The following is a 23,118-nucleotide window of genomic DNA, read 5'->3' on the forward strand; positions in this document are numbered from 1 at the left end:
GGTGAGGTGTGGGGTGAGTGGGGGCGTGTGTGTGGGAGGGGCAGAGAGAGAGAGATAGTCCAGGGAGACTCTGACCTAAGCCCAGAGCCCAACCTGGGCCTCAGTCTCATGACCCTGAGATCACTATCTGAAACGAAACCAAGAGTCGTTAGTTTAACAGATGAGCCATCCAGGCGCCTCTGAACTTTGTTCTTCTTAAAAATTTCTTTGACTATTCTAGATCCTTTGTATTTCTACAACATTTTAGAATCCGCTGGTCAACTTCTGCAAAACCTGCTGTGATTTTGGCTTGGATTGCATTGAATTTATAGATCAATTTGGGGATAATTGACCTCTTAGCACTATTTAGTGTTCTGATCTGTGAATGTACTATGTTTCTTCATTTCTTTTTATTTTTAAAAAAATTTTTAAAGATTTTATTTATTGGACAGAGTTCATAAGTAGGCAGAGGGGCAGGCAGAGCGGTGGCGGGGGGGGGGGTGGGAAGCAGGCTCCCCGCTGAGCAGAGAGCCCGATGCGGAGCTCGATCCCAGGACCCTGGGATCATGACCTGAGCCGAAGACAGAAGCTTTAAACCACTGAGCCATCCAGGCGCCTCTTTTCATTTCTTTTTAAATCTCACTGAGCAATATTTTTTAGATTTCAATGTGGGAGGCCTTGTATATACCTTATATATATACCTTGTAGGTTAGTTTTATTGCTAGATATTTTACAAATTTTCGGTATTATTGTAAATACAGTTTTTTTCAAGTTTACATCCTAATTTTTATTATAGGATATAGGAATACCATTGATTTTTATCGATTAACCTTGTATTCTACAGCCTTGCTAAAATAATTCGTTAGTGTTAGTAGTAGTTTTGTAGATTCTGTTTAAGAGATGATAATCATCTGTCTGCACATAGGGACCTGTTTTATTTCTTCCTTTTTGATCTTTATGTCTTTTGTTTCTTTCTCTCTCTTCCTTTTCTTCTCTTCCCTAATATGTAATAATATGGCAATATGTAATATAGTGTAAAAAACCCCTCTTTTCCTTTACTCTTGATACCAAATGCTAGGGGAGGTTCCCCTCACAGTGAGCAATTCTCCAGTTCTCTGGACACCAACCGGATGTCCTGTATTTCAGTCATGACACTAGCTGGCTGGAGTTAGCACAGACCCCACAAGTGAGGGGCTCAGGCTCACAAGACTGCCCCCCACTCACTTCACATGCTCACTGCAAGTCCCAAGTTGTCACCCATATTTCTGACTGACCAGCTTATAAATAGGGTGCTCCCCTGACCCCCCTTCTTGGGCTCAGGAATTTGCTGGAATGGCTGACAGAACTCGGGAAATACTTATTTACATCCAATTGATTATAAGGATATTACAAAGGCTGCACCTGGATGGAGAGGTCCATTGGGCAAGGTCTGGAAAGATCCTAAGTACGGGAGCTTCTGTCCCCCATGGCGTTGCGATGTGCCAACCTCCCAGCTTGTGGACGTATTTGCCCACCTGGGAGCTCTCTGAATGCCGCAGTTTAGGGATTTTTTTTTTTTTTAATGGAGGCTTCATCACAAAGGCATGATTGATTATTAACTCCGTCTCCAGCCCCTGTCTTTTCCCTGGGGGTTGAGGCAGGGCTGGAAGTTTCAAGCTTCTAGTCATGCTTTGTCTTTCTGGTGGCCAGTGCCTGTACTGTCCAGGAGTCCACCAAGAGTTGCCTCCTTACAACCAAAGACTCTGCTATCTTCCTGGAAGTTCTCAACGATATAGAAGTTCCTGTGTAAGACCCACATCATACATCACCCCCATCAGTCAGGAGATGGTTGCAGGGGTTTTTAGGAGCTCTGACTGGAAGCTGGGACCCAAGACCAAAATACATATTTCTTTTCCTATCACATAGGTGATACGGTATGTTACATGTATGTTGTGGTATGTTATATTGATTGATTCTTGACAGTTATATGAACCTTGAATTACTGGGACAGACCCTGTTTATTTATGATCTATTATCCTTTCTATACAATGTTAGGTTTGAGTGTCTAATAGTTTGTTAAGGATTTTTACATTATTCATGAGAGAGATTGGCCTGGTTTTTTGTTTTTTTTTTTGGGTGGGGATAATGTCTTTTTCAAGTTTTGGTGTTAGGGTTGGGCTGGTGTCATTGAACAAGTTGAACAGTGACTCCTCTTTCATCTAAAAATGGGGTGATTTTTCTTTCTTGAATAACTCACCATTGAAACTATCTGAACCCGGAGTCTTCTTTTTGGGAATGTGGTTAGAAAAAATTCAGTGTCTCTGGTTGCTAGAAAATGGTTTAGATTTTCTGCTACTTGCGTCAGTTTTAGTGAGTTTCATCAGAGTCATTGAATTTGTTGGCTTAATGTCTCCAGGGTCTGTGGTGCTCACCTGTTTCTATTCCTGATATTGAGGATTTGTGGGGTTTTTCCCATTTTGCTTAATAGTTTAGTTAGTGGTTTGTCAATATTACTGATCTTTTCAAAGAACGTGCTTATGGCTTTGTTTGGCTTGTCTTCTATTTTGTTGATTTTTTCTCTTTAGTATTTTCCCTTATTTGGATTTCATTTGCTTTTCTTTTTGTAGCTTTTTTTAAGGTATAACTTTAGGTCATTGATTTTTAGATGTTTTTTTCCCTAATAGAAGCATTTAAAGCTGTTAAGTTTTCTCTAAATCCTGCATTGGCTACTGTCACAAATTTAGAGATGTTGTATTTTTTTTTGTCATTCAGTTCAGAATATTCCTTATGTCCCCCTTTGAAGTTGAGATGTAAATCACATACCATAAAATTCACCACTTTAAAGTGTACAGTTTGGTGGGGTTTTGCTATATTCACAAGTGATGTGATGTGCAACCATCACCTCTAATTCCAGAATGTTTTTATTACTTCAAAATATCCCTTCTGCTTTTTGTCTTTGATAAGTTATTTAGAAAAGGGTTGTTTAGTTTTCAGATACTTGAAATTTCCTAGATATCGTACATGTTTGATTTCTAATTTAATTGCCTTGTAGTGTGAGAATATACTTTGTGTGATTTTGATCCCTTTAAATTTATTGGGACTTACTTTGGGATCTAATATGTGGCCTATCTTGCATCCATCATATGCATTAGGAAGGAATGTGTATTCTGCTGTTGTCAGATGTTAGTTACATGAAGGTGTTATTTCTATGAAGGTGGTTGATAGGCTGCTGTTCAGATCTTTTATGTTCTTTCTTTTTCTTTTTCTTTTTTTTGGCTAGTTCTGGTAATTGCTAAGAGAACCATGGTGAAATCTCCAACTATGTGGAATTGCCAAGTTTTTCTTTAAATCTCCTCAATTTTATCTTTTGTATTTTGAGGCTCTGATTCAGTACATGCACATTCTATAATTATCTTTTCTGTTCTTGTCCCGTTTATTGTTATGAAATAGCCCTCTCTATCAATGGTGATAACCTTTGTCTTGAAGTCTGTTTTATCTAGTATTGAAATAATCATTCCAACCGTTTATGTTTACTGTTTCAGTAGTGTATCTCTTACCATGCTTTTACTTTGTGCTCACTGGTGTCTGTATCTGAAGCGTTTCTTACAGGCAGCATATAGGATGGTTTTGCTTTTTTATCCATTCTTCAAGGCTTTGTTTTTTAACTGAAATGCCTGGACCATTAGCATTTAACATAATTATTGGTATGATTGGATTTAGGTCCAAGGTTTTATGTATGTACGTATGATCTTTGTTTTTTATCCCTCTGTTCTTCCTTTACTGACTTTTCTATATCATTTAGATGGCTTTGGCATTTTACTTTTATTTAGAGACTGTTTTTTTTTATTATATTTCTTTCAGTGGTTGCTGTAAGGATTACAACATGTATATTTAATCTTTCATAGTCTTTTTAAAATTAATATTGCTCTTAATATAATGTTGCCCTTCACATAAAATTTAGAAACCGTGCAAGCATGTACATCCCTTTTCTCTTTCCCTGACATTTCTGTTATTGTTGCCTGTGTATCTCATTGAAGTCCATTAAAAAACCTATAAGACAATGTTCTTGCTTTCATTTTGCTTTACATTATTATATCAGTTTTAGAGAATTTAAGGTGAAAGAAGGAATTTTTTATATTTACCCAGATATTTCTTTTGTTCTTCCTTCATTCCCGAGAATCCCTGTATCCCCCTGGTAAGTTTCCCTACGGCCTTAAGAAATTCCTTTACTGTTTCTTCTTGGGCCTATCTACCATACACATTTTCTTGGTTTTTCCCTCATTTGAGAATCTCTTTTTTTCCCCTTCCTTCCCAGAAGACATGTTCGTTGGATATAGAATTCTGGTTTGATGGCGATTTTCTCTCAGTGCTTTAAAGATGTGCTACAGCCGTCTTGCCTCTCTGGTTTGTGATGAGAAATCTAGAGTCATTTCAGTCATCACTGTCTTGCACGCAATCTGTCATTTTGTCTAAAGGCTTCAGGAGCTTTTTCCTTATCTTTGGTGTTCAGCAGTTTTGCTGTGATGTATCTAGGTGTGGTTTTCTTTGTGTTTATCCTGTTTGGGTATGCTGATCTTGAATCTATAAATGTATGTCTTTTTACCAAATTTGGCAAATTTTCAGCCGTTATTTCTTCAAAAAAAATTTTTTTTTTTCCTGCTCTGGTCCCTTTTTCCTGTTCTTCTTGGACTCCAGTCATACACACTGGACCCTTTATTATTATCCTCCCAGTCTTTGGGACTTTTTCCCCTCTTCATTCTTTTTTGAGTGTTCTTTGGAATGGGTAATTTCTCCATTCTATATTTCTCACCGTGTTTACCAGTTCCTCTGTCATTTCCATTCAGTTGTTGAGCTCATTCATGAATTTCTTAATGTCACATGTTATATTTTTCTGTTCTAAAATTCTTTTCTTAAAGGATAGCTTCCACTTCTCTGGGAAGAATCCTTGTCTTTTGTTCATTTCAAGTGTGTTTTCCTTTACTCCATGAGACACAGTTATGATCAATAATTTCAAGTCTTTGGTAATTCCAGCATTTGAGCCATCTTGGTGAGGTTGACACCTGTTGATTGCCTTTTCCCTTGAGAACTGGACACGATTCGTTGGCAGCTGTCTGTGTTGAGTTATTTTGGGTTGTCTCTTGGACATGTGAATGACATGCATGGAATACAGTCTTCTGGAAGGTGTGGATATTTTCGTTTTAGCGTGGAGCGAATCTGCTTAGGTTCAGACCGTGGGTTTCTTCCTGCATTCTCAGGGTGACAGTGCAACTCTCCATTGTGTTCACTAACCCTTTGCTGTGTTGGTTTCAGTCTGCTCCATACACGTATGGTTAGGGGTTAGGATGAGTGTTGTGTGAGTTCATACACAGAGGATTTATTTGTTTGATTCTCTCCCTGCTGGCGTTTCAACCACATTCTTCCCGGCCTGCACAAATGGTTTCTGGTGATGCTGCGGCCATCCACCTGGGACTGAGGTGTTCCAGGACTGGGACTTTCCCTTGGGACAAAACCACACCAGGAAACCCCAGCCTCGTGGTGACTCCTCAGGTTTGAAGTCCTTGCCATAGACCGCCTGATTTTGTTTCCTTTTCAGCATCCTTGGGCAGCCCTTTTTTGTATTTTGTTCCAAGTTTTTTTCTTGTAATCGGCAGGAAGGATGGGCTGCTGTGGGTTTGTACACTCATGGTAGAAACTCCAGTTGAATTGTAAACTCTCACGGGGGAGGGCCAGAGATCAGGGCTTGACTCCTCGCCTTGCTGTTTGCAGTCAGCCGCTTTAATACCAACCTTTGTTTCTTCATTTGGGGGAAGAATTGGGGTTTGTGAGAAGTCGCTGTCCTGTCCTCACCGCTGTGTGGAGCAAAGGAGGGAATGGATGTGAATGTGCTCTGGAAACTGAAATGTTGTATTCAAGTGGTTGGCATCACGGCCATGTGCTTCTGTGTGTGTCTGTGCGTGTGTGTGCCCGTGGGGTGTGCATGGTTTCTGCCCGCTCACTCCAGAGCAGTGGCATCAGCACTGGCTTTTCCTCTTCAGGCACTTCCTGGACCTCACTACTATACTTGGGGAGATCATGGCGGCATCATCATGGCCATCGCCCAGGGCATGGAAACCAATGAGCTGAAGTAAGTGTCTCTGATGAAACTTTTTCTCCTGACATCACACCACTCTCCCAGATGTAAGTCTGTGAGTATAAGTAGATTGACCTCAGCAAATTATTTCAACTTTCCTCATCTATAGCAGAGGGATAATAATCTGTCCCTCCTATCTCAAGGAGGAACAAAGGATACCATTTTATTGATTCTGGCAAATACAGCTTTATAGAAATATAAATTCATATATTTATATTTATATATTATATATTGATATAAATTCATATATATAGAAATATAAAATCATGATGACTAAAAAATTAACTAGAGATGTCAAGTTGTCTATCTTTGCTTGGTGTGTGACCTAGAAGGAGTGATAATAGAAACAGGAAAGAAAAATAAATAATAATAATACCTGAGTAATTATTTCAGAATGTACCCTACTTGGTAACCAGTGACTTTTGCTGTTGACACATTTGCTTTGGGGATTCATACCAACAGACCTGGAAGGGACGTTTGGGGTTAACTGCTTCGTTTTACAAATGAAGAAACTGAGACTCAGCAAGGTCAAGTCAACTGGCCGAAGATGCCCCCATTTGTTAGTGACGTTAAATCACATTCTGTACTCTTTGCCACTGTATTGCTCTGAAAAGCAAGAATGTTGAGAGTCTGTAACCTCTGCTTACTTGATCTAATGTTATCAGAACCAGTTCTTTATTTTTGTCTGAACTAGGACCAAAGTTAATTTTGTTAATGGTACATCAGGGCAGACTGGCCCTCCCTTCTCCCCGTATTTGCCCTGAACCCATGAGATGTGTTGCCAAAGGAGGACAGGGAGGCCTCAGCAATGGTCTTGTTTCATGCAAAGAAGAAAGCCTTCTCTTCCTTTGCTGCTTTTAGAAGCAGAGCCAGCAGCAAGAGAGAGGTGGGCGGTTTGAAAAGAGAGATCTTAGCCTCTGGTTTCCCGCGTGGTGAATTTGACCTGTGCTGAGTAGGCTGGCCTCAGGCAGACGGAAGCAAAGCATGGTGTCTGGCTGATCTCAGCTCTGTGCTGTGCTGGTCAGCAGCTGCTCTTAGGGCCAAGAGCCAGAGGCCAATCCTGTTGTACACGGTGCTGTATCCACATTCCCACTGGTGTTCGGTCGGAGGAGGATAGTCACAAAGCACTGTGCTTTGCCCGCTCTGCTGCCATATATCGATTTACACATTAATTTATCAATTCCCATCTCACATGTTTAGCAAGCACGAATTGTGCTGGGGAGTGCATATGTAAAGAAATAAAGACGATCTGTCCCCTCCCTTGTCAGGAACCCATCCTTCAGGGGTAAGATGCACAAGTCAGCCGTGTGATGGTGGGGACTCGGCTGTGTGAGGACGACAGCAGGGGACACGGTTCGGCTTCCTGGGCAGCATACGTGTCATGCTCCGCGTGGCCGCCCGATCGTAGAGTCCGTTTCTGAGGTTCCCTGTTTAACTTCTCTGCAGATGGCATTTGCATTCCAAGCCGGCTCCCCCGAAGTAGTTAGCATGATTCTAGTCCTCTGACACCATCTGTCGGTGCATATGGGCTCAGGGAAACGCAGCGTCATGGCTACACTAGATGGAGCAAAATGTGACCTGGAAAATAAACCCCACCGCCAGAAAATTACTGTGCCCTCCCCGGACACAAAAAATGACCGCGGGGTTGGTGGGCTCGAGGATTATGGGCACTGCAGCCCCCTTCTACTTCTGTAGGTTATTTGGAGGTGTCTGTGCATATGGTTCACATAGAGCGCCTGCAAGTAGGAGGATATGTTCTGGCCTCCTGTTGACAGGTGCATGTGTCCCAAGTATCAGTCCAAGCTTGGCCTCAATCTGTGTAGCCACCTGGCACTCACTCAGTAGGTTGCTCTTGGGTTTTTTTTGCTGCTTCTCCTGCTGCTCTTCTTTTGATCTGTCGCTGTGTGCTATCAGCTTCATCCGAAGACAAGCAGGAAATAATACTGTAGCTAGTGCCTAGTCTCAGACCACAGCGATGACTTACTCTGAGAGCGTAGCATGGACAGAGGAAGGATTTCTGTTGCCAAGCTAGGGCAGTGATGTCTCTCCTGGAGTCTCACGGCATTTATTGGTGGGCTCATTAATTGGGCATTGATCACATATGGACTTCTTAACATTAGTTACCATTTCATTATACGCCTGAATTCTTCAACTCATTGGCAAGGTCTTTTGAATAGTATTTCTATTCTGGACAGGCTCACAGGCACTTTGTAAATGCTTGATCAGTCAGTTATCCACACTCATTCTTCCAAGGTTGCATATTTTTTTTTATTGATTTATAAAACCAGAATAGGTGTGGTTGTGTGACAGGTGCATTGCTCTGAGGGGACCCCTCCTGCCATCCTCTGTGTAAATGACAGTCTCTGGAGCTCAGGTAGGAAAAGGGACCCCCCTGGATGTGTGCCCTTCCCTGGAGGCACTGGGGCTGGCCCAGTCCACCTTCCTCTGTTTTCACAAGAGGAAATAACGTGACTTGTCAGTCGGTAGGGCCCAAGCTGGAACTTGGGCTTATTTCTGTTAGATGTTATCTCAGGTCAATGACAGCAATGAACATGGACAATGAACCAGCATTTTGCTCCATCTAGTGTAGCCATTGTTCTAGGTACCGCGTGTGCAAAGGTGAGTCAGGTGTCCATCAGGGGCTGCCCCTGCCCCCCGTGGGTCTGTTAAGTTTCTGAGCCAGCTGGAGAGAGAGGCCAGTGGAAGGGCTTTTTCTGAAATGAAGTGTTCTGACCCAGACTCTTAGGGAGGAAGGCCACGCGGGATAACATCAGGAATCCCCATAAGAGTTTTAGTAGGGACAGAGGTTGGAACATTGCTTAACGCAAGAGTGAGGTTTTTGTTTTGTTTCATTTCGATTGTTGTTACCTTTCCATTATTCATGTCTTTCTTTCCCCGATTAGCCCAGATAATGAAGAGTTGACTGTTAATTGTCTCGGCTTCTGCCTCGACTCTCCACTGAGGCTGTTACCTTTGTTACTGCTAATTGAAATCGAGAGCAAGAAGTGGAATGCTTTGTTTTGCTCCTGTGTCTACATGTCTGAAATGAGTAAATAAGAACCCGTTCTGGGGATTCACATATTCATTCGATCAGCACGCTGTCACAGTGAACCTGCTCAGGGGAGGCAGGTTTTTCTTGTGTATAATGCCTGTGTCCTTCAGAGAAGGGGCTGCTGTGTTCTTGAACTTTGGCCAAAAAAAAAAAAAAGACCCAAGCACAAGTTCATTAACACAAATTCATGGGCTTGATCATGAAAGAGATCAATTTCCATTTCTTCTTGCTGGTTTACCTGTCAGCAAAATGCTGTCCTTGGTAGTTACTAATAATATTTCGGACTTGCCCAACAGCCTCTTTCCCTGTGGGAGATTTCTGATTTCATAGGTCTTTCCTCTAGGAGTCCCTAAAAGGTCGTGCAAGGATTACACCCAGCAGCTGTTTTTTCAGGACCTGAGTTGCGGAAGCAACCTCCGGGTTCCAGAATGTGGGAGGTGGCAGTTCACCTGCACGTGGGGTGGCAGCTCCTGATGCCACTGGTAACACTCAGGGGGACACTTGCCAAACCATCCCCGCCTGTGACATTTCCACCCTCACTTGGTTTCTCTGGCCTTTGGGTTACAGTGGAGCGGGCATTACCACCTTTTAAAGTGAGACTCAGTGAAGGGGTTGAAAAAAATACAGTGCTGTTCATTTCATCTCCTTTAGCAAATGTTAATTAACACTTACCCTTCTGTGTGCCAGGAAAGGTGCCAGGTGCCAGGGGCAGAAAAGTGAGTAAGTGGGTGTGTTGCTGCCCCATTGCAGTCTAGGAGGATATGCTTGCAAAATCACGCCATGAAAACAGAGTGGAATGTAAGGTATAGGGAGCACAGGGGGCTGTGCGAGCACAGCCAGGAGGAGGAGGGAGGGGGAAGAGGGAGCTTGAGCAAGGTTGGAGTGCCATTTCAGAGTTAGAAAGACCTTGGGCAAAGAAGGCCCAGCAAGCATCAGCATGGAAGGTGTAAGGCTTTAGTAAGATGGAATGCAGATTGCAGGGAAGAGGCGGTGAGAGGCGGGGATTGAGGGAGGTGTAGGTAGGGGCCTGGAACTGTAGGTAAGGGCCGGGAGCTCGAGGCCTGTGTGTACTGCACTGGAGAGATCAGACTTGGCTGTTGAAGTGATCGTGTCCCTCTAGGATTTTCAGTAGGGGAATGACACAGCTAGAGCTGCGTTACAGAGCTTGGGCCCTGGCAAGCTGAGGCGGATACATCTAAAAGAAGCAAGACTGGAGGTGAGAACGGAAGCTGGGGGTTGGGGGACTAAGCGTTTTGGGGGCAGAGTCTGCAGGACAGCTCTGCTGTAGCCGGGCAGGCCCCTCCTGGAGGAGCGGGGGAAAGCAGCAGGCCCTGAAGGGCCCGCGGAGGCATGTGGCTTCGGACGGGTCGGACCGGACTGCCCTGGGCTGTGCACGGGGAGAGGTCCAGCGGGAATCCACGCACGCCCCGTCATCCGCTCTGGCCTCCCAGGCCCTGTGTGCGTCTTCCCTTGACGTCTGCGATGGAAGATCCGCCGGTCTTTGCCTGGACGCTTGCAGTGGTGGGGAGTGGCCAGACCAGAGGGGATTTTGTTTCACTTTGGGACAGCTTGTTGGCTGTTTCTTCGTTCTGTCACTTGTTTATTGATCTAGTCCTTCATGAGTAAAAGGAATTCATCCCTCCTCATCCCTCTCACGTGTCTCCCATTCCGCGGCAGACGGCTCTGCTTCCTTTCCTCCGGTGCCGTGACTTTCCACCGTCTGCGTATCCTTTAGGTCACCTCCCCACGTCAGCACCTTCACGTGTGGGGCCCGGGTCTGACCCCAGCAGCTGACCCCAGCAGCGTACAAGGATTCACATTGACGGGGCTCAGAATGCTCAGTTCCTGCCTGTGAACCCCCAAGACTGATTATATTTCTGACAGCCTCCCCAGCATTTTAGCTTCTACTGAATTACTTTTTTAAAAAAATTGAGGTTTCCATTTACACACCATGAGATGCTTGGATTGTAAAGACACCCGTTAATCCGTTCTGGAGGGCACTTGTCAAGATGCAGAGAATTTCTGTCACCCCAGAAAAGACCTGCGTGCCCCTTCCCAGCCAACACCCCCGCCCCTGCCCCACCCCAGTTAGAGGCAACTGATGGTGTGATTATATTTTTACCGCATACGTTGGTTCTGCCTTTTCCAGAATTTGCTGTGTTTGCATTTGGCTTCTTTTGCTCAGCGTGTTTTTGAGATTCTATCTCCGCTGTGACTTGTACCAGTAGCTCAAGTTTGGTTTAACTACAAAACATGGAGATCCCTTTTTCCTTATGAATTTTATTAAAGACCAGATGTTCTCCATCCTGTATCTGAGCAGGTCGGTGTTTGAAACAACATGTGGAACTTCATTCTCATTTTCACTTCTCCTTTCGATGTAATGAAAGCAGTTTGAACCCTGTTTGGGCCTGAACTGCATCATTGGTGCCATTAGCCTTGTCTGCTTTGCGAATCTGATAGATTGACTGACTGTGGTGTGATTCATATCTTTGACTAAGGCGTCAAGCTGTGTGGGAAGGAGGTCTTCTTTTGGGTTGAAGTCACACCGTATGTCAACAATCAGCACGCTTGGGATTTGTTTCACCAGCAGTGAATTTTATCTAGCTGTGTGGCCCACAGAGATCCTTAATGAAAAAAGAATATTTTGTATTATTGCCCTCTTCTTCCAATCAAGGATCACCATGAAAAATGAAAAATGGGATTCGTTTGTTGTGACTCTTGTGTGAAACTTTGGGAGTCCCAACCCTGACGGACTGCCTTCTGTTCTAAGACCCATCAGATCAGCCATCCTTTTTTTTTTTTTTTTAAAGATTTTATTTATTTATTTACTTGACAGAGAGATATCGAGAGCAGAACACAAGCAGGGAGAGTGGGAGATGGAGAAGCAGGCTTCCTGCCAAGCAGGGAGCCCGATGTGGGGCTCGATCACGGGACCCTGGGATCATGACCTGATTCGAAGGCAGATGCTTAATGACTGAGCCATCCTGGCACCCCAGCTGAAACCACTTTTTCTTCTTTATGGGAGTAAAGCTACTCTTCCTCTTCTGGGCTTTGAGAGATCTCTGTCTGTCCTCCATGATTCTGTCAGAGATTCTTAGAAGGAACTCCGCAGTCGTATTTTTAAGACTTTCCATTCCCTAGAATGTGCTCTCTTTGTGCTTATTTTCTTTTAATGTCCCTAGTTTTTTCTTAATTTTTTTTCTATCTTGTCCAGTTTGAAGATCATTTTTCTTGATAAAGACACAACCAAAATAGAAATTGAGTGGTTCCGCCTTTTTTTTTTCCCTATTATTACTCTTTATACCATTGAGCATCAGAAGGATGATTCTTTCTAGTTCTTTATAGACTTTTTGGTAATTCTTTGTAGAATTTACCAGACAACCAACCCATCATCCTGCTGACCCACTAATCTACCACTTATTTTTATAATTTGACTCACTTTGAATTTGTTTGGCCACTGTTCCCACAGATCACTTGGTGTAAGAATTTTATAGCTGGAATTAACTAGCAAATCACTACTGCTTTTGACCTTTTTGCCTTTGCTTATAAGACTCTTTCCTCGTCGTGAACATGCTGTTCAAAAATCTGAGTTCATCAAGGACCTTTCTGGACAGCTAGCCACACAGATACTCCTCAGCTGAGTTCCTAGCAACACTACCCTTGCTTAGTGCATGTTGGGTTCTGTTTATGTTATCTTACATTTTTCTATTAAATGACCTTCCCATCCTCTTGAGAGTTTTTGACCATGGCGTTTATGACTGCATTTTTATCTGAATGTTTTGAATCCTCCATTCCTAAAAGTTGGGGCTCTGTATGGTCTTTCATGATTATAGGAGCACAGACATGATGTGGGTTTGTTTTCTCCTAAAGTTTTTGTCATTTTCAGGTCATCAAAACAAGTCCTCCTCTAGGGGTCAGAACTTGGTGCAGAGTAGATGATCCCCCAAACTGTTGCAGTGGTAATGTGACCTGCCCCTTCCCGAAATTCTGAACAAGCATCGTTTTCTGAATGCACAGTTCCTTCTCGAATACAGGGCTGTGCTTGGCTATGCACCTGTTTCTTCGCCTCATTCAAGCGTCCTCCCAGAGGCCTCTGGGAACCTCTCAAGAAACGGGATGCTTGGCTTCCTGTGGTTATCTGGAGTTTGAAGAGCTCTTAAATTGCATTAACTAAGCAATGTGCAAATAGATGGCATTCTGGCATTATCGCAGAGCAGATGGACAGCTCCCATCCTGTCTGGATAACGGACTGACCGATGCTGCTGGTTTGTTTTGCTCTAAAAGTGGTACTTCGCCCTTAGCTCGTCACACTGGTACCAGGCAAGTGAACTAGCTCACTTATCCCCGGATAGGTTTCAAAATTAGCCTCAACCAGAAGTGTTTCCACCAGAGGAGAATCTGTCCTCTTTACGGATCTGTAGAGGAGTCCCTTGGTCCTCCCTGACATTCATGATTTTTGTGGCCTTGTAGCCTCGCCCTTTCCGCTTTGAACCTGCAGCCTCTTGCCGAAGTACCCATTTTAGTAATCTCAACTGGGGAGGAAGTGTTTGGATCACATGACGTTGTGAAAAGATTTATGTCAAGGATGAGGGGTCAACCTAAAATCTCAAATATATGGGAAAGGTGAAAGGAAGAAGTTTTGCGTTTCATTAGAGCTAGAGCTCTAGGTCCTAAAGGAAGCTCTCCCTGAGTGCTTTCTCAGGCTGAGCAAGTCGCCAGGGTTCTGGGTGATGAAGCAAGTGTTAGGCAGATTTTCCCCTCTTCCTCCTCCCCTTCAATACAAAAGATAATATAAAGTCAGCACAGGTTTTTCAGTGCCGGTTTTTTTCAAGAGCTTGCTTTCTCGTTCTGAGGTAGTCTTCCTTGGAGACTTTTCTCTGCACATATTTTTTTCCTCCAACTTAAAAATTTGTCAGGCCGCAGGGAAAGGCGCAAGAATTGTGTAAAGAACACTCAGCATACGTTCGCTCAGAATCAACGGTTAACGTTCCGCCAGCCTGCTTTCCTTCTGTCAGTTACGTGTTCGTCCTGTCTGCCTGTCTTTCCGTCTGCCTGTCCTTCTTCACCGAGTCACGGGAAAGCAAGTTGGAGCTGACACGCCCCTTCACAGCTAAATACTGAAAGCATGTATCTCCAATAAATAAGGGCATTTTCCTCTGCAATCAGAATGCCGTTATCCCACCTAATAATGGGAGCTCAGTCTCCCTTATCCACTCTATTTATGTGTATGTACTGACCTCAGCGCCCCCCACCCCGCACCCAGTCCAGGGTTCAGTCAGGGTTGACACACTGCCTGTGGCCATTAACACCTCTTCAGTCTCTGTAACAAGCCTCCTGCCTTCTTTTGTTGGTTTGTTAACTTTTTCATGGCCTCACTTTGGCTTTGGAAGAATCCAGACCAGTCACCACATAGCATGTTGCCCATGCTGGACTTGTCCGGTGGTACAGGCTAGCAGGTAGCGGATGTGATATTCGCAGTGTTTTATCCAGGAGGCCTGTAAAGTCAGGTTGTCCCATTGTCTGTGGTGCTGCGTCTGGTGAAGGCTCTGGCTCTGGTCCTCTGTGGAATTGCATTTCCCCATCGGTAGAGAGTGATTCCTCTGGGGGTCGGTAGCTTTAGACCATGTGAGCACCCTGGTCCCCAGCACTCTTTCCCCCCCGTGGCCTTAACGTCCAGTGGTCATGTGGCCCGGCTCGGTTATTAGAGCGTGGGTGATGGGATGGTTGTTTTTCTCCTGCTGTCATTGTTTCCAGCCTAGATCGGGTATTATAATGTATTGTAATGTGAGAAAAACGTTTCCCTCCTTCCCTTCTCTGTCTCTTTTAGGATCATTCAGAGACCCATACCCTATTTTTACTTAGTGCAAAATCTGTTCCCATCATTTTTCTTTCTATGTTCAAATTGTCCCAAACTGGCCAGCCGGAGAGCCCATCGCTGGCTGCTCTGTCCTTTTGCACCAACCCCATTAGTCCCTGAGCACTTCCTTGCTTTCTCCCTTAACCATGAACGTTCCCTGCTTCAGCCATTTCTCCAGGGAGCCCCACCAACGCCCCACCAACACCCCACCCCGCCCGCCCCAGTGAATCTTCTCTGGGAACCGAGCCTTTGCCCTAGAGACTAACTGCAGGGATCCTCTTCCTCGTCTGTGGACAGATACAGCACCAATGAAGGGGAGACCTGGAAAACGTTCATCTTCTCCGAGAGGCCGGTGTTCGTGTACGGGCTCCTCACGGAACCCGGCGAGAAGAGCACCGTCTTCACCATCTTCGGCTCCAACAAGGAGAGCGCCCACAGCTGGCTGATCCTCCAGGTCAACGCCACGAATGCCTTGGGTAAGCCGCTGCCTCCTTGGCCTTTTCGTGGAAACATTCGCTGATCCGAGCATCCGCGTAGGCCCTCTGTACCGCGCGGAGTTTGTAGCCATGCAGGCAGCAGCACACGTGCACGCCGAGTGACGGGGACATGTGAAGACAGCGACTCGGGCCATTCTTGGGAGGACGGAGGAGAGGTGCGACTCCGCATCTTCCTTCCTCCCCCGTCCTCCCTGCAGCCCTGCTCTTTCCTCCTTCTCCTGTCTGGGCTCTCATCCTTCCAACTCACCGAAGTGTCCCCCTTGCTCCCCATTCAGTTTCCGCTGGTTGAAGTCCTTCCCCTGTTTCAGGATCCAGTGCACTTGGCTGCTAATAGTCCCACCAGGGGACCTTTCCCCTCGTCTCTGGGTCCAGAGCATAAGCCTACACCTCACGCCCTGAATTCTGCACTTGTGTGTGTCGCCCTGTTTGCATCTTCCCCCATCAACTAGATGATAAGGTCCTCGGAAATAGGAACCTGTCCCGCGCGTGTGTTTTCCACCCGCTGATCAGCTGGGGAGCCTTACAGCGGGGGTTTAGAAAGTCCTCGCTGATGGGAATGGTGACGAGCTGACAGCTTTGCACCGGTTCCAGGCAGCCTGTCATCTGTGGGAAGACACACCTGTAAAGAAGACGGGGAGGACCACTGTAGACATAGGCATACTTGGATTCCTGTGGGAACCACTCTACCTAGATTCCAAGTGAGCGTGGGTAGGCTGAGGGATCACCCAGGCTGATTCACCATTTCAACGCCTCCTTCCGTGAAGACTCTCTACCTTCCCAGTAGTGACAGCAAATTGTCTATTGCTCTCTCGGGTCATTGCTTCCGGGCGCGCCCACCCTGCCCCCCGCGCCCCCATCCCTCCAGAGGTGGGCAGGGAACCATACTTCCGAAGGACACCATCTGTCTCTCCAGGATCCAGCCTGACCCTAACTCCCTGGGGGACAGGCCCCTCGATACGTACTTCTGGAGGCAACTGCAGAATCTGCTAAAATATTTCAGAAGTTTAGATGGTGCCAAACTGGGGCTTGCTTCTTCCCAGCTTTCTCAGAAGAGCATCTGTGTTTCAGGAGGCACCATGTCCATTGGCGTGGGTGCCTCCCGGCCTCAGAGCAAGCAGATTCGAGGCCTGGGATAGCGCCAGAGGCCCGTGTGCCTGCCAAGCAGCGGGATGCGCCAGACGCAGGGTCTCGGGGCCAGAGGGCTGGGAAGAACGGGAAAGCCCGCGTGCGTAGGTCTCCCTCAAAGGCTTCCTGCTGTGTTTCCTTTTCCCAGGGGTTCCCTGCACAGAGAATGACTACAAGCTCTGGTCGCCATCGGATGAGCGGGGCAACGAGTGTTTGCTAGGACACAAGACCGTTTTCAAGCGGAGGACTCCCCACGCCACGTGCTTTAACGGAGAAGACTTCGACCGGCCTGTGGTCGTGTCCAACTGCTCTTGCACGAGAGAGGACTATGAGTGGTTGGTTCTTCTTTGCTGACCCGGGCTTGGGTTGTGACTTCCTCAGCCAGCAGTGTGGCCCGCCAGGCTAGGTGGTCCCTTCCCCTGAGCAAAAGAAGGCAGATCATAGGAAGTCAGCATTTATGAAGCATTTTTTTTATGTGCTAGGCACTTTCTACCTAGTTTATTCCATTTCGTTCTTACAGCTATGAAATGAGGGAGAGGTGTCACCCCTGGGGAAGCTGTGGTAGCTGATTTAGGAAGAGATCACCCTGGGATGTATTCCTATGAGGGCAGCTTCAAAATTCCACTGTAGATCACTCCTTTTCCTTAGGGGCCCTATTCTGCAGAAGCGAGGGGATGTCAGTACATACATATTTGTATATCCCTCCGTCCTGGAGCAGGGTACCCAAGCACGGCTGAGAAAGGAGAAAGCAGAAGAAGCCACAGGTGCACAAATAACATGGTCAGAGGGCGAAAGCCACCGGCGCCTTGGAGGAGGAATGGGTGTTTTTATTGTGGTCATCGGCAGGAAGGAGGAGACTGATGTGTTGCAGGCAAATTGGGAGGTTTGGGGGGGGCTGCACTGTTTGAGGTGGGCCTTAAGGAAGCATCTGGATCTGTGGACAGGGGCAGTCTGAGATGCGGCAGCCATGGGGAGGGGCAGAGGTGGGGAAGTCATCGGCAGTTTGGCTTGGATGCCTTGGAGGTACAAAGTTAGGTCAGGGAGTGGAGCTGAGGCTGATCCGGGAGCCTTATTCTGTAAGCAGGCGGGGGTCTTTGAAGGCTTTTGAAGAGAGTTGGTGATCAGGACAGAGCTTAGCTTGACAAGGAAATTCTAGCCCGAAAGCACATAGGGTCTCGGAGCCCCGAGGCAGGACTTTGAGTCTCTAATCTGCATGCAATCACCCCAGGCGAGGCAGGGCCCTCAGTAGAGCCTGGGTATCAACCTAAGCACGGAACTCATTTCTCAGTAGTTGCCAAGGCACAAGAAAACTGAAGTTTGCTTTGGGAAAGCCACCCTTATCTTGACGAAAGCCACCCTTATCTTGACGAAAGCCAGAAGCCTCTGAGTATGTTCTGGTCCAGAGCTTGGACCAGGGCCTTGGCTTTGGAGGCCCTATGGTCGCTGTGAGCAGCTCCACGATTGCTCGTGGTAGCACGGAACCAGCCACAGGTGGTGATTAGGGCCATGGCTATGGCCCCATAAAGTTTTCTCTGTGAGAACAGCCAGCCGGGTTTGCCAGCTCCTGCCCTAGACCAGTGCCTCTGAAACCCGAGTGCGCATGTACCACACCTGGGATCTTGTGAAAATGCCAGCTCTGAGTCTCTCATTCTGGGGGTCTGTAGCTCTGCCAGGCTCCGGCTGATCCTGGTGCTGCTTGTCTATAGACTCATCCTTCGAACAGCAGGGTTTTAGATGCTACAAGACGTGCATTGCTTTTGGAAGCTCTGTGGTTCCAAGATTATAGCACAGACCCTTCCATTGCAAAACCACGGAGCTGTTTAATGTCCCCAGAGGTGTCAGTCGAGTGCCCTTCTTGCCCTGTGCTGCCTTCCGCTCTCCCTTTGATACTTTCAAATTGTAATTCTAATCAGAGCGCTTTTGCTGGCCCGATGTCCCCCTGACTGCAAAGCCCTTGATGGAAGAAGTCACAGTGCTCTCTTCTTCCCTCTCGTATCCCCATTAACTACTTCAAAACAAAATGAAGTAAAAAAACATGCGAGGGGCGCCTGGGTGGCTCAGTGGGTTAAGCCGCTGCCTTCGGCTCAGGTCATGATCTCAGGGTCCTGGGATCGAGTCCCGCATCGGGCTCTCTGCTCAGCAGGGAGCCTGCTTCCTCCTCTCTCTCTCTCTGCCTGCCTCTCTGCCTGCTTGTGATCTCTCTCTGTCGAATAAATAAAATCTTTAAAAAAAAAAACAAACATGCGAGAAAATCTAACAATTCTTTGGGTTTTTTTCTTAATGACCACTACTGTGGTTTTTCTCTGAAATTGGCCCCTCTTCTACCAAAACATCAACAAACCAAAACCAGAGGCTGGTGTGCCTTCCTGGTAAACCGGCCTGGCTCCCACTGGCCTGCAGGCTCTCCCCAGCAACCTCACGGAAACCCACTAGGTGCCGAGTCTTTCTTACAGACCAGGAAAACCAGCTGCCCTTGTCCCTCACGGAGTTGGGCTTTTGGCCAAATGAGATCGTGAGGATGATGAACCAAGGCCTGTGTTTGTGTAGTTGCTAGAAAGGAGCTGGCTGGACGGTGTGGCTCTTAGAAATGTTTGGTGACCCTGGACTGTGGCATTGAGGAAGGAGATGGTCTGAAAGTCAACAGCGGGGGTGGGGGAGTGAGAATGAGGGAGCTTCTAGTCTCTGTGCGTTAGTTCAGCTCCTGAGGGACAGCTGCATTGGAAAGTCTGGTTGCTACTGATGGTCCTTTCTGGCCTATCCGGGAAGCCCAGCACCTGGCCCATATATTCCCTGATTTCAGAGGGAGTCTCTTTCAGAAGCCGCCCTTAACCCTCCAGTGAGTGTCTGTTCACGGCCTGTTAGGTCATGACCTACAGATTGAGGAAACCTTCCTGAGAACAGGTGCTTTGGCGTTGGAGGCAAATAAGTAATTAGCTAAAGCTCCAGCTGGCCCCCAAAAAGATTTTAAGCAGCCATTCGGTAAAAATTACCTAATTATTGCCTACAGCAATAAAATTCTCCCTTCTGAAATATTCCTACAAATTGCTAAATGTGGATTATGACACAATAAACAACATTTAGCCTTGTACCTGTTGATCATTCATGGAGAAGGTGTTAAAATATATTCGTTGGACTGAACAGAGTAAATGAAGTCTTTTGAATAGAGCACATCAATATGGAAAATCCATCTGAATTAGAATCCAAGTTTTGGGCAGGGCTTCGGGAATTAGCTAGGGCGGTTGCCTGATCTTGGGATTGTTGGATGCAGCCCAGACAAGTCGTGCAGTGAAGGGCAGAGCTGGGACTACACCTCCTCTGCCTGATGGGTGTTTTGGCAGAGATATGTGACCCCCAAATTGTGCACTGTGTCCTGAAGTGCAGGGACACAGAGTGATTTTAGGTAGTACATGGGCATGGTCTTAAATAACATTGAATCTTTTAATTTAAAAAAGGATTATTCTTTTAAATTTCTTTTTTAATTCTCCGACTCACATCAAGGAGAAAGGATCATGGGTGCTAGTAACTTTTTAATATTTTCTAATCCCTCTTTTTAAAGATTTTATTTATTTTAGGGATAGTGAGCATGAGTAGGAAGGGCAGAAAGAAAGAGAGGGAGAGGGAGAGAATCTCAAGCAGGCTCTGTGCTGAGCAGGGAGCCTGATACGGGGCTCCATCCCAGGACTCTGAGATCATGACCTGAACCAAAACCAAAAGTCAGATGCCTAACTGACTACACAACCCAGGGGCCCCCATTTCCTAATCCCTACATTTCTTTTTAATTTTAAAAAATATTAATTTATTTGACAGAGAGAGTGAGAGAGCACAAGCAGGGGAAGCAGCAGGCAGAGGCAGAGAGAGAGGGAGAAGCAGGCTCCTCCTGAGCAGGGAGCATGATGCGGGGCTCGATCCCAGGACCCTGGGATCAAGACCTGAGCTGAAGGCAGAGGCTTAACCCACCGAGCCACCCAGGTGCCCCCGTTTCCTAATCTCTCTTAAGAAGGACCAGGCAGACCTAGAGTCTTTGGGTAGGGAATTGGATTCAGCTAAAAAATTTAATATTATTTTGGTTTTTGGCAATAATGATTTTTATTGTTTTTGTCTTATTTTTGGCATATGATTGTGGTTTTCCAATCATGGTTCAGATGTAAAGTTTCTTTTGAAAATGTGTTAACATAAAAAGGTGAGTGTTCTTTAAAGGGACATATTAAGTAACTGACATTAAAGCAGGGGGCGCTATGGGAGAAGTCATAAGCGTTGGTACTGACATGCCCCAAGTATGTAAACCAATGGCCCTAACGAGCCCCAATTGCTTTTTTAGCGACTTCGGCTTCAAGATGAGTGAAGATTTGTCCTTAGAGGTGTGTGTTCCGGATCCAGAGTTTTCTGGGAAGTCCTACTCTCCTCCCGTGCCTTGTCCTGTGGGCTCTACTTACAGGAGAACAAGAGGGTATGTCTCACAACAGTCGCCATGGCTGGGGACATGAGGGGTCTGCACTGGGTTTGAGAGTAGAGAGGGCCACTGGGTTCCTTTCCTACTCCCAAGTGCTTGGATTCCAAGCTTGTAGGTCTCAGGGTGCTTGGGCAATATTTGGAATTAAGATGTTTACAAACTCTTGTACCCTCAGTGAGCAAAATGCAAATCTGTGGACTTCTCTGCAGCTCTGGCTGTGTGTTAAGTTACGAACTTCAGCAAGGATGTGTCTTCATGGGAGTTCGTTGGAGAGAGAGATGTACACTCTTGCCCAGGACAGCTTCCCAACTGTGTGGGCTGCCCAGTGTAACTCGAAGCAGGACCAGTTCAGAATGATTATACGTCGTCTTGTCCTATGGGGAAATGAATATTGTCCATGGATGGGAAATAGATTTCCAATTATGGCAACTCAATGACTATTCCTGGTTGTCTCTGACCTCTTGCTCTTGGGGTGGGGGGGGTGACAGCTATCGGAAGATTTCTGGGGACACTTGTAGTGGAGGAGACGTTGAAACACGACTGGAAGGAGAACTGGTCCCATGTCCCTTGGCAGGTAAGAGATGGCTTCTTGCCTTTGAGTTCTTGAGATTCTCACTATAGCGTCGTCACAGTCCGACCCAGGTCTAGTCTCGTGACTCTTCTTAGGGGAGGAAAGACATGGAAATTACAAGCATCACAGAGCCCCCCTTCCCCCCTAAGCTTGGTAGCCAAACCAAATTTATTTAGAGCCTTATGCTTCTGTAGGAATGGAAAGTATTTTCTGAGGGAAACCCCTTTTGTTCCTTGAAAAGTGTTTATTCTTCGTCTCTCGTATTCTAGGCATGGGCGGGAGGGAGGGGCTTTGGTGATTTACCTCAATCTGTGTGTCAGAGCTGAACATAAAGAGCCTTGTGGCTTCTGGGGACATAGCTAAGTGGCGTGTCTTAATTTTTATAGTAATAAGTGCCATGAATACTTTAGCGGAATTTCACACATCTTAATGTGCTCTTTCCATGTGTTGTCATTTTAATCCTTCTCACTACCTCGTGGAGCAGATCCTGTCCTAAGCTCCATTAAAAAATTAAGAAGCATGTTCAGAGGAGAGGGTCAATGCCCCTGTCGAAGGTCACACACCTGGTAAGTGGCAGAGCTCAGATTCAGACTCTCCAGCCTCATGCTCTTCCTAGAGGGCGCCTGAGTCGCCAATGAGTGTCATTCCCATCATGTCAGGGAATCATTATGCAAATCATTAGGAAACACTTCTTTGGAGTGAGTGCACCTGCTGTAAAGGGAGAGTGTGGTTCAGACACGCTCTTGAGTTGAGTGAGCGGTGGTGGCACAGGTGGTGTGTGGAGAGGATCGAAACGATGATACCCTCGCAAATAGTTCATCTCTTAGCACCTTTCCTTTCCGGCTCTGTTTCGAGTACTTACTCGTGCAGAACCTTGTTATTCCCTGGGAACCCTTCCTCCTGCTCTGACCTCTCAGTGAAGGTGGATGGTCGGCGCACGCTTGCAGCCGTGGCCGTGGCGTCTGATGGAACAGCTGTCGGCGCCCGCTGGGTGGCGAGAAGCACGTGGTCCTCCGCCGGCGGGGCAGCACGCCCCCCTCGTTCGCTTGCCAGCGTGCCCCGGTGTTTTTCATGCTAAGCTCATTAGCCCTTTAATTTAATCTTCCATCATTAACAGAGTAATTAACATCCCTCACTGTGGAGACTTCAAAAAAAACACGGTTTCAGCAGATTCCCGCAGATGAGCGGATAATACTCGAATACGCTCCTCACGAGGGCTGTTACTGATGAGGGCTTGGGTGAGCAGGGTCTGAGTGATTGCTCGTAAGGGCTGGAGTACAGGCTTTTGTAATAAACATTTCTGGAGATAATTCAGTGAGGGGCAAAACAGTTTGTTTAAAGCCGTCTCAACTGGTAGGAGAGCTATTTTCTTTTCTGAGAGGAGAAAAATAGAGCAGGGAACAAAGTAGAAGAATCACATTTGCCGTGTAAGGCCACCTCCTAAACGTTTAAAAAAAAAAAAAAAAGGTGTCACAGAG

At 46.3% G+C, this 23,118-nt stretch overlaps 1 protein-coding gene across 2 annotated transcripts in view; it reads left to right on the forward strand.

Moving 5' to 3' along the window:
* The window catches only part of SORL1 (sortilin related receptor 1), a 153,009-nt gene that overhangs the window by 59,815 nt on the left and 70,076 nt on the right, over nt 1-23,118 (forward strand). For both annotated transcript variants that reach the window (XM_047690800.1, XM_047690801.1), the window contains exons 12-16: nt 5,994-6,082; nt 15,295-15,473; nt 16,768-16,954; nt 20,938-21,066; nt 21,558-21,643. In XM_047690800.1, the coding sequence (XP_047546756.1) occupies nt 5,994-6,082; nt 15,295-15,473; nt 16,768-16,954; nt 20,938-21,066; nt 21,558-21,643 (670 nt within the window). The remainder of the gene's footprint in view (nt 1-5,993; nt 6,083-15,294; nt 15,474-16,767; nt 16,955-20,937; nt 21,067-21,557; nt 21,644-23,118) is intronic.

Source organism: Lutra lutra, chromosome 10 (genome assembly GCF_902655055.1).
Source record: "Lutra lutra chromosome 10, mLutLut1.2, whole genome shotgun sequence".
Lineage (NCBI taxonomy): Eukaryota > Metazoa > Chordata > Mammalia > Carnivora > Mustelidae > Lutra > Lutra lutra.